Raw genomic sequence first — 15,275 nt, 5'->3', positions numbered from 1 at the left:
AGGGGTGAGAATGTGGGTGGAAACGAGTTAAGGGACGTAGCATGGGCTAAATATCAGAAATCAAACAGCACTCGAGTGCGCTAAGGGGCGAATGAAGCGACGGGAAGGCGGTATCCGGTGAGAGAGCAAGTAAATAGACTAAAATTGAAAGTAAGGTTGCCCATGTCTCGAGCGGAAATGAAATTCAAAAAGTATCTGGAAAAGAAAGGAACGAATAAAATAGATGTATGAAATAAAGAGTTTCTTCCAATGTTGTCATGTAGAAAATGTTGTATAGATGACTCTAAATCCCTCAAATAACGAAGATAGCTTATTACTGTATAACATGATTATGGAGAACATTCTAGACCTTTGAATGTTACTCTAAAGCTAAAACCAAGTCTAGGAAACTACAACCAATCAAAGCATTCAATCGAGATTGTGGAAGTAACTGTGATTCATAATTCTTGACGAGTTGCAATATGAAAAATGGTTCCCACTACCGATATATTTTAAGACTTCTAGTCCATCCCTAGGTATTATAAGTAGGAATCTGTTGTTTTACAAAGTTCCAAATAACTCTGTTCATCCCATATACAACTTGGTTATCCTAAAACGAACTGTTATTTATCAAGATCTGATGAATATCCCAGACGAGGTTCTTAGTGGCTTCCTTCATCTACTCTTCTGTACGCCTGGGTTCTGTGTACTATGTTACCAAGTCCTTATACCCTTCGGGTCTACTGAACCCCTGTTTGAAAAAGACTTAATGATAACAACGGTTATACTATATATTGTAATTGTTGTTTTTGTTGCCGCTATTATCACAGTAAAAACACCCTTCAGATTGCACATGCTGTACTAGGTACGAATACTCTTTGTCTTTGGACTTGGCAATACCAACCCCACCTGCCACACACACCCATTCATTCGCTCACTTATTACATTTCAGCGCGCTTCAAAGTGTTTTGCTTTCAGAAATTCCATAAGCATGACCTAATCTATTTGCACTTAATCGTCGTATTTATCACGCAACAGTGCAATTAGAGTTTAAAGTATTGAAATCACATAACAGAGGGGAGCAGGACCGGAGCGAGCGTAATGAACTGCAACCTGGGGTTTCTTCGACACTTGTGGATGTGTGTGTGTAATTCACTTTCAGTTGCCAAAATTTCAAATTGTTGCATCACTATTGGTGTTGACTAGCGCGCACCTCATGCAAATGAGGCAGTCACGAGCAGTTTACATAACATTTACAGACACACTGGAGACACACACACGCGAGTAACTCCGTCACTCCGCTGTATTGCGCCGCCTTGGTGCAGTTGCGTTGAAATGCAAAATTTGACAGCTGCAATGATGACTGATGACAGGCAAATCAGTAGGAAAACAAGCATATATGATGATGTGTATTAGTACAAATAAACGCCCCCAAAAGGGCAATAATGAGCGCATAACACACGAGGGTGTCACCCTGTGATATGCAGTTACATAGTGTTAGACATCCATATTTATACAAAATATATATTTGAGTAACTGATGACAGGTGGAGGGTTGCAGAAGCGAATGCAATCTATTTAGCCGAACATCTAATTTAATTTGAAATTATTTTTAAACAAACAAAGAAGGTTTTAAAAACAGCGGAACTTCTTTATGACAACCAGCGACAGAGCTCGTAAATGCAGGTACATAAAATACATCCCTTGGATATTTGTTCGGTCAATAGGAACTGAAACAATGTAGTTTCTCAAATTCTTAGGGTTTGGACTCACCTCTCGAATATTGGTTTGAAAATATTAGAGTTTTAAACTAAAAAAAGGCAGTCCTTAACGTCTGGTCTAATACACTCGATGCAGTTTTGATAAAATTATGTATAGCTGAGACCATAAAAACATTTCTGATTCATGTTAGGAATATCCTATATATATAATAGATAAATCATTAGGACGTTTGCCAAACTGTGAAAATCTCTTCGTCTAGGTTAAGGGGTTATATACAGTTAGGATTTTCAAAAAATCGATTTTTGGTGAGCAAGATTTCTCAGAAACGGCTGAACCGATCGGTCTGAAATTTTTGCACAATCTTCTTAACTATATTTTTAGTAATTAATCGAAGGATTTCGATGAAAATTTCTTATTTTTATAAACAATTAAAGACCCGAATTTTGGTCGAAAATCTAACCTTTTGCTTTGAGTAGCCGCCATTTTGTCAAACATTTTTTTTTGGTAATTCCTTCGATCTATCACTAGATTATTTATTATATTAATGAAATTTATTTGGGTTTTGCATTTTAGATGATCCTGTCCAGAGATATCGTGCCCACACCAAAAGGCATTTTTTGCGGACCTCTGCAAAATTGGCAATATCAACGTTCCTGATAATTATTTTTGGCAATAAAAAATATGTGAATATAGTTTAAGGTTGTCATAATATACCTGCCAGTTTCAAATCAATAAACCAAATAGTTTGCTTAGAAAAAAATCTTGAAAAATGCCTTTTTTCGACCTCCTAACTGTATATAACCCCTTAAAGGCGAAGCTCATGAGAAGTCTGTTTCGAATAATTAGTAAGGTCCTTTCTTTTTACTATGTCCTTCCTCTCCACATTTATAACATCAACTGTATATTGATCTTCCAACTGATAGTTATCACAGATAAACAGATATCGGCTTGAAAATTTGGTCTCAGAACTAGAATGGACCGTTAGGTCAAGGTACTATTTGTTCAGTAGCATCTTAACCCATTCGATTCCATTGTACTCGATTTGCCACAGAGCAAGATTTCGATTTTACCCAAGCAAGTACGATTGGATCGAATGGGTTAATTCGTTTCCACGTGAAAATTGAGAACGAAACTTTGAGTCTACTGCAGTAATCTACAACAAGTGAAGTGTGAAGTAGTTGGAAGAAAGATAGATAATAATTTCAGTTTTCCATAGGCTGACTAAATAAAAAGTACCCAGTACCAATAAAACATATTTACTCCAAGGGGCTTTAAGAATATGTAGCTAGTCTGGGTCATTAATTTACAACTTATGGACCCAATATTGCTCCCTATCCTAAAACTAAATAATTCAAATTTTACTTTTCTAAGCCAAAATCTTTAGTTGTGTTCACTTTAATATCCCCCGTTTGGCTGTTCAACAACTTGTTCCAGCTTAATTATTCCTAGCTCATAGCTTTTGTTGCATAATTTTCGCACTTAAATGCGTCAAAACGACAATGCTTTCGGGAAGCATGCCCAGATGGAATTAATGAGATGCCAGGAGAGTCGCTCTGCGACCGCTTATTAAAAGCTTCTGCAGCAAGTGAAAAGCAACCACAACAGAGGCGTACTTAGAAGGCAAGTGGATACAATTTCAATATAACTGCCAGCAAGCACTGCCAAATACAACACGGCGTCGCTTTAAATATGCTTTCAGAAGATGCTACAACAACTACACTGCCCCGTTATATGCATATGGAACACACATTTGTGTGTCTTCAAAGTCAGCAGCTTTGTTTTTGTGCATTTCGTTAAAACAAATAGAGACAAAAACACAAGTGCACAACAAACAACAAACAACGTAAGACGACACTTGGCGTTAAACATTAACCGCAAGAGTGTTGCGCTTGTAATGCGTATTTGTGCAATAGACAGTCAAAGTGGAGCAAAAGAAGTTGCAGCAGAAAGGCTAAATGCACAAAGTGCGGCGGGTTTCCAAGTGTTGCAGACAGTAATTTGCGCATTTACATGCACGCTCTTCGTGTGAACTTCGTAGCTTTTATGTGGTTCTTTGCCACCTAACGATGCTGCATAAATGCATACTTTTACTTGCCGCTTGCTCTTGCACTTGAATGCCATGGCATTACGTCGTTTTTATCATATTTCTATGTGCGAGTTTGTAGTGTCTCTATTGTACTTTGTCGCGCCCCTGAAGTTGCTTGTCGGTTAAACATGGAATATTATGTAACCAAAAATGCAGATGAAAGACATAAAGCGTTGGGTTTATGAGACACTTGAGACCGCAAAAAAGAACCAACTCTTTTGGGTTTTTGTAAAAATATTGGGGAAGTATAGTGCTGTTTATACGGCGTTAAACATTTTACGTTGCATATATACTCGTAAATATGCGTACTGAACGGTTGTGTATTACGAACAATTCTCACAAGAATCATCTCTGTATCGAGAACTTGCGAAACATCATTTTTTATAAACTCAAACTTTGGGAATGCTCCCAAAAATTTCAATATCCTTCTCTCTCTATCCCCACTCTGGTTATAGGTCAGAAACTTCCACTCGGTGCAAGAGACTCTCCTTCAAAAAGTTTCAAATGAACTCAATTTCTATATTTCAATGTCTATATATATATGTACATATATATATATATATATATATATATTTGGCGTAGGCACTGCTTAGGCGATTATAGCCGAATCCACCAGAGTGCGCCATTCATGCTTCCGTTTTGCAATTTGGCGCCATTTGGAAATTCCAATTGCAGTTAGGTCATCCTCCAAGTGGTCTTTCCAACGGAATGGAAGTCTTCTTCTTCCGCGGCTTCCACCAGGTACTACATCGAACATTTTCAAAGCTGGACCATACATCTTTTACAAAACCATTCTCTCGAAAACTCCTAGAGTCGTCTCATCGGATATTGCCATCGTCCACGCTTCTGCACCATAAAGCAGGATGGGAATAATAAGCGACTTGTAGATTGATTTTGGTTTGTCGAGAGAGGACTTTACTTTTCAATTGCATACTCAGTCCAAAGTAGCAACTGTTGGCAAGAGTGATTCTGCGCAGGATTTCGAGGCTGACATTGTTCGACTTCGAAGTTATGACTGTCAACAGTGACGTTGGAGCCAAAACGTCTTGTCCTCATTCACCACCAGACCCATTCGCTTCCCTTCCTTATCCAGTCTGGACAAAACTAACTAATTATTGTACGGACTCTACAAAGGCCACCTCTCATGGATACACCCACTGTAATAGCCAATAACAATTTGATGAACAATCGGAAAAGCTAGCTCGATATTATTCTATACCTTGCCTAAGTTATGACCAGAAGTGATATATGAATATTTCTATTTAAAAATCTGATAGATAAATAGGATATGTCTTTAAATATTCTATATTTAGTGTAGAATAACCTAGGAACTTAATCCAGTGCTTTGTGTTCTTATCCGTTGATATTTTGGTCAAATATGCCTCACTATTCCTACATCTTGGAATATGTAGTTAAGTATCATGGAATTTCTTTTTAAAACATAAATTGGTCTGTGCTACTGTTCTATCGCATTGTCATTCTTCATATGTTCCCAAGTTAGAAGAATATCGACTTCTTTTAGCGATTATCCAATATGTTGTTAAACTCAAAATTTCTTTTAATACCGAACTAATACAGAGAGATCCAAGGCATGATAATCTATGTTTCTAGATTTAATATATATTTTTGCTTTATTTGTTATTGATGGTTCATTGTCATTCTATAAAAAGACTTTCAGTCTCTCAAGTGATGATCTAAATTTGAAACTTCCCATGGACGCACGTACATACATACAGCACGCATATGATCAACAGAATGGGAGCAATCAATTGGAATAGTAAACAAAACAAAATACTGATAAGAAATATATATATATTCATACATATGTACATACGCAAGCACTCTTATCTCAAACGCTACGCAATTGCTCGAACCACGCAACGCGCTCAACGCTTCAGTCCAACTCAAACCTTTAACGCGTCAACAACAACCGCATGATAGTTTCGAAAGTGTGTGGAATAATTTTTTTCTAATAAAAAAAATGTGGAACATTTATAAACCGTTATTGGTGCTACTACTGATATTAGCCATGCAAAAGTTCACCGCTGCCAAGCCGTCGGCGCCTCAATACAGCAATGCAACACTGCAACTCTCGCGTGGCATACAAATGGCGGCATATATGAATGGCAATGTCAATCCATGCGACAATTTCTACAATTGGGCCTGTGGACGCTGGTCGTTAAATCATCCAGCGACGGCATGGAGGAATAAAACCTCATTTGTGGGTCTTTTGGAAGATTTGTATGTGAGCAAATGTGCGGCAGCGCTGCAGGAGCACAACAACAACAGCGAAAGCAGCACTGATAATGGTGCAACGGCGACCGATATATATTTGAATAACTTACTGAAGGCGGTCTTCGAGTCATGCCATGACCAGCAGTCTATTAAGACCGTCGGTTATGCGCCAATTTTGGACACACTTAATTTCCAGTCCGGCTGGCCGCTCATAACCGACGATGTTTGGTTCGAGGACGAATATGATTGGCTGAAACTCGTAGTGCTGGCAAAGCGTAAATTCAATGTGGACGTTTTCATAGCGTTCGATGTGGTGACGGATCTGCAGAACACCGAGAAGAGTCGCATACAATTAGGGGCGCCGGCTTTGGAGTTAGAGAAATACACCAAGTATACAGCGTACATAGAAGATAGACTGCTGCAATTCTTTCCCGAGATGAGCAATGCTTGGGCACATGAGTTCGCCGCACAGGTGCATCAAGTCGAAGAGCAGTTGGCCAAAGCATTGCAGAATGTGACACAGGAAGCGGTGCCGCTTGAACGCTATGTCGCGGAGTTGAAAGCCTCCTACGGCAGTTTTGTGGATTTAAGTCGCTATCTACAGCTGATGTTCGATCGTCCGATGAACGAGAAGGTCTACGAAACACCGAAGGGCTACTTCAAGAACCTTGTTGATGTCATTAGACTCACACCCAAACTGTCGCTAGCCAATTACACGCTGTGGAAAGTACTGGATCGCTTCGACTTGGGCGGCAGCAAAGAGTTTTGTGCGCGCAAATTGATCGAATTTTTCCCACATGAAATGGAATATTTCTACTATCGCAATTACGAACATACCGAACTATTCCAAGAGCTACAGACAATATTCCTCAATGTCAAATATAATCTAAATAACGAGTTGCAAACTGCACCGCGCTTCAGTTGGATTTCGCCGAAGACGCTACAGAACTTGCGCGAGAAGTTGAGATCAATGCGCATAGAAGTGTTGCACCCACAGGAGCACATCAGTTTCTTCCAAGGTGGCATCAAACCCGCCAATATGTATCCGGATCAATACTACAACAATATCATTAATATACTGGAGTGGCAGAATGAAAAACAGTTACTCAAACTGCATCAAGCCGCCGCACTACTGCATGTACCGCAGAATAGTCCAGCTTATACGCTGAAGTTGCTGCCCGCTTACAACACACAAACGAATACCATACAATTTCCAGTGGTTTTCCTACAACCACGCTTCTTCTGGGATACCGCCCATCCGACGTCTATAAAATACGGCACTTTCGGTTTCTTTTTGTCGCAACAGATAGTGCGCGGCCTTAGTGAGAATGACAGCGAGGCCAGTCAGAAAAAAGTATGGGATATTTCCTCTGGATTGACTTTCGTTAAACGTTCCAGCTGTTTTGCCGATCAGGCGCCTTATGCAGCGAAGGAGTTTGCCGGTAGAAATGTGAACGATCGTGAGCGCCTGAAAAAGGCGTTCGAAGACAATGGTGGTCTTTCGTTGGCTTATCGCTTGTATGAGAAGTGGGCGCTGGACAAAAGCGCGCAAGACATCAGCGTCCTACCACGTTTACCCAGTAAGCACATGCAGCAGTTCTTCCTCTCTTACGCGCAGCTCTTCTGTGCGGATTATGCCGACGAAGTGTCAGAGTTTGTGGACTTGCCGGAAGCGTTGCGTGTGAACGGTGCTGTGGCGAATCTAAATGAGTTTGGTACTGCCTTTGAATGCGGAGTGGATCATACGATAAAGGACAAGTGCGTTATATTTTAGTTAGAATGTAAAATCCATTTAATTGTAAGCTGTTAAAGTTATAGTCTAAGTAAGTACCGTTCAAATAAAATGTCAAAGTGTATAAATCAGTTCGAAAGTTACCATAAAACAGGTGGTTTTGGAAGTCTAAAGAGTGATTTTCCCAGTCTTGCAAAATTCGCTTCGTGAAGTTTGAATGTTATTCCTTTTCCTAGATTTAGATATTGCTTTAGTCTTTATAGTCACAATCATTGGCACAGCTCAAATAAATATTGGCAGGGGCTTGAAGTTTACCTATCATCTTGAGTTCTATCCTTGGTCAACGGAATCTCCCTTAGCTTAGCGAGCGCTCGATATTCAACTAGATGAACGCAAAGTATCTCTTGTCCCAGATATCACCTCCGCACTACATTTTTGAAATTGAAGGATTGTCTGTTGATATTTGATTTCACTTCGTGAGGTATCTGTTAAAGATAATGAGAAAATCAATGCGATATGCGCCTATATGTAGACAGTACTTTTTGGGAACTTTAACTTTCATATACTTGACCTTTTCGATATGAAAATGGACAAAAGAAGAAGAAGATTTGATCGAATCGAACTATTTCCACAATGCCCTTCTCTTTTAAGGATTTTTTGGTATTAAAAATTTCATATATTTCCATTATTAATAATAATGAAGGAAATAAATGACCTCCAGTGAATTAGTATACTAAATCACAATGCCTCAAAATATAATTGAAACATTTAAGTATGTCACAAGAGTCGATTAAAACTGTCGAGATAACCGCTTGACCCGTCTTACTATGTCAGCGTAACTGAGCAGCTAAGCAAATGTTTTTTGTTGTTGTTACTTTTTGTGTGAAGAAGTGCGTTTGGAGCAAAATAAAGCATGCAACCACAAGCTATTTTCATTCATAGACGCTTCAAGTAGAAAAAGAGCAAAAAGTTCATTACTCTATACATATGTATATAGACACTTATTTACAGTTGAAGCAACAAGCAAGTAAACAAGCGTCTAAGCAGATGACAACAGACGGCAGATAGTAGCCCACAGCCACCAGTGGGACAACAAGCGGAAGACACAATAAATGACCCAGACATAGATGAGTACCAATTAATAACAGTACATGGGAATGCGAGTGAGGAAATGCTTCTTTTAGTATGCGGCGATGTATGTATGTATGTATATGAACTGAACAACCAATCGATACACATTGTGGTGAATGTTTGAAGCTCAAGCCGATTAGGGCGGCGACAAACAGCAGCCAGACAAGCAAACATAGCCACAACATTGGTGTACAAGCTGAATGCATGGGCACGCACTGTGGAGTAGTACATGTATGTATTAGGGTGGTTCCTAAAAGCAACTGAATAAAATGTGGTATTAGTCTGAGTTCCCCATACGTCACTAAAATTGCTTCTAAAAATATCTACCCTATATGAAAATTAAATATTATTAAGGATATACAATTTTTTACATTTCCAATTTATTCTTATGCAAAGTACCCATTAGAATTTGGGAAAAAATCCATACTTGTAAGACCAAGACTTCTATATTGCTGAGCAACAAAGTCTTCAGATCGACTGATACCAACCGAAAGTGATCCAGATGTACGAAATACTTTGAATAGAATACACGATTAATTTAAATCGTCTTAATTCGATATGTAATATGACTCTTAGAACTAGCATTAGAACTATATACCGCAATAGATGCTTTGGAATTTGTACGGATGGTGCAGTTAAAGCATAATTTGTACTGACAACATATGTATTAGCATCAACACATTTTAAAACAAATAAGGAAAGGCTAAGTTCGGGTGCAACACAAAAATACCCATAAATTCGGCATAAAGTTTAATAAAATAACGAAAATCGTTTTATATAGTATATGAGGGCTGAGGTAATTTCTGAACCAATTTCATTCATTTTCACCAGCAAAATCCACTAAATCCAAGACTATACATATATATATATTTGGCGTAGGAACCGCTTTAAGCGATTATAACCAATACATATATGCGGAATAAAGCCCACCGTATTTTTGAAAAACCTATAATTAGGTATATGGGAGCTAGGAGATGTTATGACCCGATTTTAATAATTTTTGGAACAGAGACACACTATTAGAAGAAAACAATTTCCTCTGAATTACATTAAATTATCTGAGAGATTTACCCATATTTTCGGTTAACATTTACCCTGAGTTCGGCATGTTCAATATCTAGGGCTTGAAAATTTATAGTCCGTTTCCGAAAATTTTTTCACAACTGAAGCCAGAGATGATATGCACTATTTGTGTAAAGCTTTATTCCGCTATCTTCATTGGTTCCTCATGTATGCATTATAAAGTTAGAGAATCAGATGGAATTCAAAATTGAGTTATAAGAAAAGTAGTCGTAGTTGTGAACCGATTTCGCCCATTTTTTATACGTATTATCAGGGTGTCAAGAAAATATTATATACTGAATTTCATTAAAATCTGTCGAGTAATTCCTGAGATATGGTTTTTTACCCATAAGTGGGAGATGCCACGCCCATTTACCATTTTGTAAAAAAATCAGAGTGCAGCTTCCATCTGCTATTTTTTTCTGTAAAATTTAGTGTTTCTGGCGTTTCTCGTTAGTGAGTTAGCCCACCTTTAGTAATTGTCAAAATAACCTTTGTATGGGAGGTAGGCGTGGTTATTATCCAATTTCAATTATTTTCATGGTGTGTGGTGGGGTACGTAAGAGTTTGGTTTATATAGCTTCATTATATTATATATGCAAATAACCGATTTGTGGGCGGGGACACACCCATTTCCTCAAGAAAATGACATCTTAATATGCCCCTTCCTAGTACGATCCTTTATTCCAAATTTTTATAACATTATTTATGGCTGGGTTATGACACTTTATAGGTTTTTGGTTTTCACCAATTTGGGTGCGTGGCAATGGTCCGATTTCGCCAAACCTCCTCAGGGTGCCAAGGAACACGTGTTCCGAGTTTCGTTAAGATATCTCAATTTTTACTCAAGTTATTCGTTGCACGGACAGACGGACGGATGGACGACAGACAGACATCCGGACATCAACTCGTCTCGTCATCCTGATCATTTTGATATACATAACCCTATATCTAACTCGTTTAGTTTTATGACTTACAAACAACCGTTATGTGAACAAAACTATATAATACTCTCTTAACAACTTGTATTGCGAGAGTATAAATATTAATGGTTTAACAAAATAATAGGGTCTTCCGATGGCTATAGAATGAAGTTAACGAAAATCGGAAGAAGAAAAAAATATTTAAAAAAATGAGCCACCCTAATATACGAAACAGACAAACATATTACGCACAATGTAAGCCGCTGCTGCTATGCATATCACTTGCTGTTTTGCTGCTGCATTTTATAGACTGCCCAACTGACCGCTTACCGAACAAACGAGCGACTAAAGTGATGATATGTTTGCTGATGTTGTAACCCAAGGCTATCATTACCACATTACACACACAAACGCTCGTATGCTTAAAGACGCATTGACATGAGCTGAGAGCAAACAAACACATCTATTTAGATACACAAATGCAAGCGTATTCAGCCTCGGCGTCTCGGGAACTTCATTAGCAGCTGAGGTTGTTTGCACAGGGTTCCAGCAGTTCTGCAGCGCTTGTTATTGCAACTAGCACTACCAGCCGACCACTGACCGCCACCACCACTTCCACACAAACAAACACACTAACTAACGGTTTGTTTTTGAGTCGCTCCACATTGTCGTCAGCTGCTCGCTTCCATAATTGCATTATCTCTTCACCGACGGCGAAAGTGACCAGAAGGGCTTGTGAACGAGGTTTTTTTCCATTGGCTTAAAGCATGCAGTTGAGCCGAAGGAAGGGAGCACATTGCCAAATTGGATCTGCCGCTCGTTGAACAGCCACTCAATGCGGCACCTGCGAGACCAAGGCCGACATGCGGCACATCAAAGCAGCAAATCAACAGTCTTGCCTTGGGAGAAGATAAAAAGCTATTAACTTTGTATTTGTTCGCTATGTACGGCCAGAGATTGACCTCGCCGGTTCGGCATTGCATCTAGTGTGCCTAGTTGGACTTGAGACCAAACAATCTAATTGTATGCAAAAGTCATTATCATACTTCGTCTGTTTTGCCATTTTCCAATTTCTCTTCATTTCGCTCAAACCACATATGACGTCAGCTGCCACAATCGTGTGAAAGGATGTGGCATAGAGATGATAGGCTTGCTGTCGGCACATATTTTTGTTTGTCTGTATGTTCCGCCAGTGTGCAACTAGCCGTTCGGAGAAAATAATTTCAGCAACAATTTAGAGTCCATAAAATTGCAATTAACACACTCAAGTATTAACCGAACCCTTACTTATTACTACATAAGCGACACTTGGGCTTCCGTATTCGGTAGCAAATTGATGTACAATGAAGTGAGATAGAATTACAGTTACATTCGTTATGTTCCCACGATTGTGAGAACCGATGACTAGCTCATATGAAACATAGGTGGCATGAATACATTCCGTGTTTTTTGCTCCCACATATAGAATAGAGCAGATTTTCTAAGGGTTTTCTTGAGTTATATATCCCTGAAGTATTCCCGATAATTATTTATTATAATTAGTCAGTGGTCTGAAGATATAGAATAACACTTTGTTTCCAGTCAATATTTCGATCCATCGAATGTGAAGCAACTATATTATAGGGTCCAATAGGTATTCTTCACTTTAAGAAGACAAAAATATCCGTAACGGTAGAGTTGTAAATACAAACTATAATATATGTGTATTTCCATATCTCCACGAAAGAAACACAAAAAAACTGGAACAGAAGGTCATTCAACAACCTGACAACTTCTGTGAAGACAGCGGCTAGTAAAGCAACTCATAAATCTACCAACTGCCTTAAGATGGGCGGTTTGGTGGTCTCCACTATCGGCCGGCTCGTTGACCGAAAGCGATGAGTATCGAAATCAATGATGATAGCTTATTGAAAGCTTTACGAACCACGAATCGAGTGTAATCGACAGGGCTGTATAAACGGAGTGTTGCGGAGGAGCGTGGAAATGGAAGACAACGGCAAATGGTAGAGCATAAGAGCAGAGTATTACAGTGTACCAAGGTTGCTGAGATTTAAAGGCAGCTCACAAAATGGCTAAGTGTTGCGTCATTGACGACAAGTGCCCAACAGCCGTGGTGTATACAGTACATTCTTTTTATGCAGTCGATGAAGTCGACAACGAAGACGACGACAAAACACTTGATGTCGACACCACAGACGACTTAAGATGAACATTAGTTTACGCTGATGGCTTTTGCGTGACCAAAATTCCAAGTAAATGCGGTGGAATGGTCCAAGCTGTGTGGGCGACGGGTCAGAGCTGAAAGCCTTCCAACCAGACAGGCGAGTTTATATTTGCAATTTGGCAGAAGGGTGGCGCAATGGAGTAAGCTGTTTTTGTGACGATACCTAATATATACTACTATAAATTTGTTAGATAAGACAATTGAGGTGTACAGCTGCCGTGTAGACTACAGACTACACCTCCCACAAAGACTGCAAAGGGTACGTGGCATGCTGTATGGACTACGACGAAAGTATTTTTGTAATTTTTTAGAATTTTTTGGTTGGATTTTTGGTGAGAATGCAATAAAAGTAAATTAATATTTATAGGGAAGGTAAAAATAAAAGCAAGTCAACAGCAATAGGAAGTAAGCGTTCATATTGCGGGAGTATATAGCGGTACATATAGAGACTACGGCGAAAGTTATATTACGTGCTTGCTTTGAATAAGCTAATCCGACAGACGCTGAAATACTGAATGGACTATAAAACGGAGATAAATAAAATGAAGATAGAGTGCATTTTCAACTGCCGCCCTCTCCTCGTGCGGCGCAAAGTTCAGCGACATGTGCAGATTTAGCATGCTGCATTTGAATGAGCTGAATTGTCAACGTTGTGACGTCGTTGATGGATCCGACTGTGTTAGCGTGGGTTTAGATTTGCGGCAGTGTTCAGTGAGTGACTCTATTATATATAATAGGTAGGTATATTTTTGCATGTCGCTGACGCTGTCGGATATTTCTGTTACAATGGCAACTGCATTATTTGTAAATATGTGATACATGACATTACTGATTTTTCAGACCTCTGAAAGTTAAGAAAATACAAAAAATAGAATATGGAAATCTGTTCATATAATGGTTTTTTCAATAAGAGCATTACAAAAACGGTTTGGGATATCAATGAAATTCTTTATTCCTGTGAAAGTACATTCGATCTTATTATATATAGAATTTGATTTCAGAAGTCCAGACGCTGAACCCAGAAGTCCAGACGCGTTCGATAATCGTACGAAGTTCATAAATCGTCCATGCTGGCATAGACCATAGACTTGACGTAGCCCCACAGGAAATAGTCTAACGGCGTCAAATCGCAGGACCGGAACGGCCAATTCACTGGACCATTTCGTGAGATAACACGTCCACCAAACTTGGTTTCCATAAATCGATTGTGACAGTAACGTGCCGGTCTTGATCATCACGGAAGAAGGGCACCGCTCAGTGATGCTGCCGGCCCATAAACCGCAGCAAACCGACGACGAAGCCATTCAGTCAGAAATGAGCCGATCATAAATTTGACGTAGCGCTCTTAAAGTTGAGGCCACTGACTCCGAATTTCGGTAGTAAATATTAATAATTTCGATTCGTTGTTGGATCGTATATCCATGATGAAATGGCAAACCTAACTGAAGAGAAATCTCAAACATATGGGTTCGTTTGTTATCCTTATCGATCTACTTTTGTAGCGTCCCTTTTGTAAAACCCTTTAGTATGAGAGAACCCTTTTCCAAGTACAAAATCGTAAAATTTCACGAAATCAATTACAGCGCCATCTAAGTAGTTGGAACATGTGTCTACACTAGGAGTTAATGCTTGATTCAAACATATTGTGTAGAGAGGCGGTCGCGAGAAATAATTTGCTGAGTATATAATGAAAAAACTCCTAAAACATGCGATATCGATATTAGTACACAAGGTGCTCTGCTGAGGCAAGAACAATAATAATTGAAACCGAGTCTTGGAATTGTGGACTTCACTGATCTTTTGTACTACATTTTATTTTATGCCACAGTGGAATAATAACATCCAAATAATCCAATAAAGATACGGGTTTCTAACAAATACCATCAAGCAACTCTTAAGAGAGTGCCAGAAACTCTCACGAATATAGAGAATACGTTCATGGGAAGGTAATCGCGGAAGATTTTAGGATGTAATTGTGATGTTAGAACCCCAAGTCATCCATTTTTACCATTCACTCTTTATTGTGGACAACTTGTGCTCCCAATTAGAAACGAATGAAATTAGATACAACAGATGATTATTGCAATCCTGCAACAGTTTTTCCTTAATTCGCCGATTCCAACTTTAAATTTATATCTTTAGAAATATATTTCTAAAATATTTCAACCGACAAATAAAAGTG

The 15,275-nt window shown here is 39.0% G+C and overlaps 1 protein-coding gene across 1 annotated transcript; it reads left to right on the top strand.

Annotated features, from left to right (window-relative positions):
* Positions 1–5,693: 5,693 nt before the first annotated feature.
* On the top strand, positions 5,694–8,146 carry LOC105209505 (phosphate-regulating neutral endopeptidase PHEX). The gene has a single exon (XM_011179922.3). It carries the CDS (start codon positions 5,768–5,770, stop codon positions 7,793–7,795), a length of 2,028 nt encoding a protein of 675 aa, XP_011178224.2. The 5' UTR covers positions 5,694–5,767; the 3' UTR covers positions 7,796–8,146.
* Positions 8,147–15,275: the final 7,129 nt, after the last annotated feature.

Source organism: Zeugodacus cucurbitae, chromosome 2, assembly GCF_028554725.1.
Source record: "Zeugodacus cucurbitae isolate PBARC_wt_2022May chromosome 2, idZeuCucr1.2, whole genome shotgun sequence".
Classification (NCBI taxonomy): domain Eukaryota; kingdom Metazoa; phylum Arthropoda; class Insecta; order Diptera; family Tephritidae; genus Zeugodacus; species Zeugodacus cucurbitae.
This window is presented reverse-complemented; position numbering and strand designations above follow the sequence as displayed.

What these genes read in the sequence shown, in the direction of transcription:
- LOC105209505 (XM_011179922.3), top strand. Translation starts at nt 5,768, where the DNA reads ATGTGGAACATTTATAAACCGTTATTGGTGCTACTACTGATATTAGCC.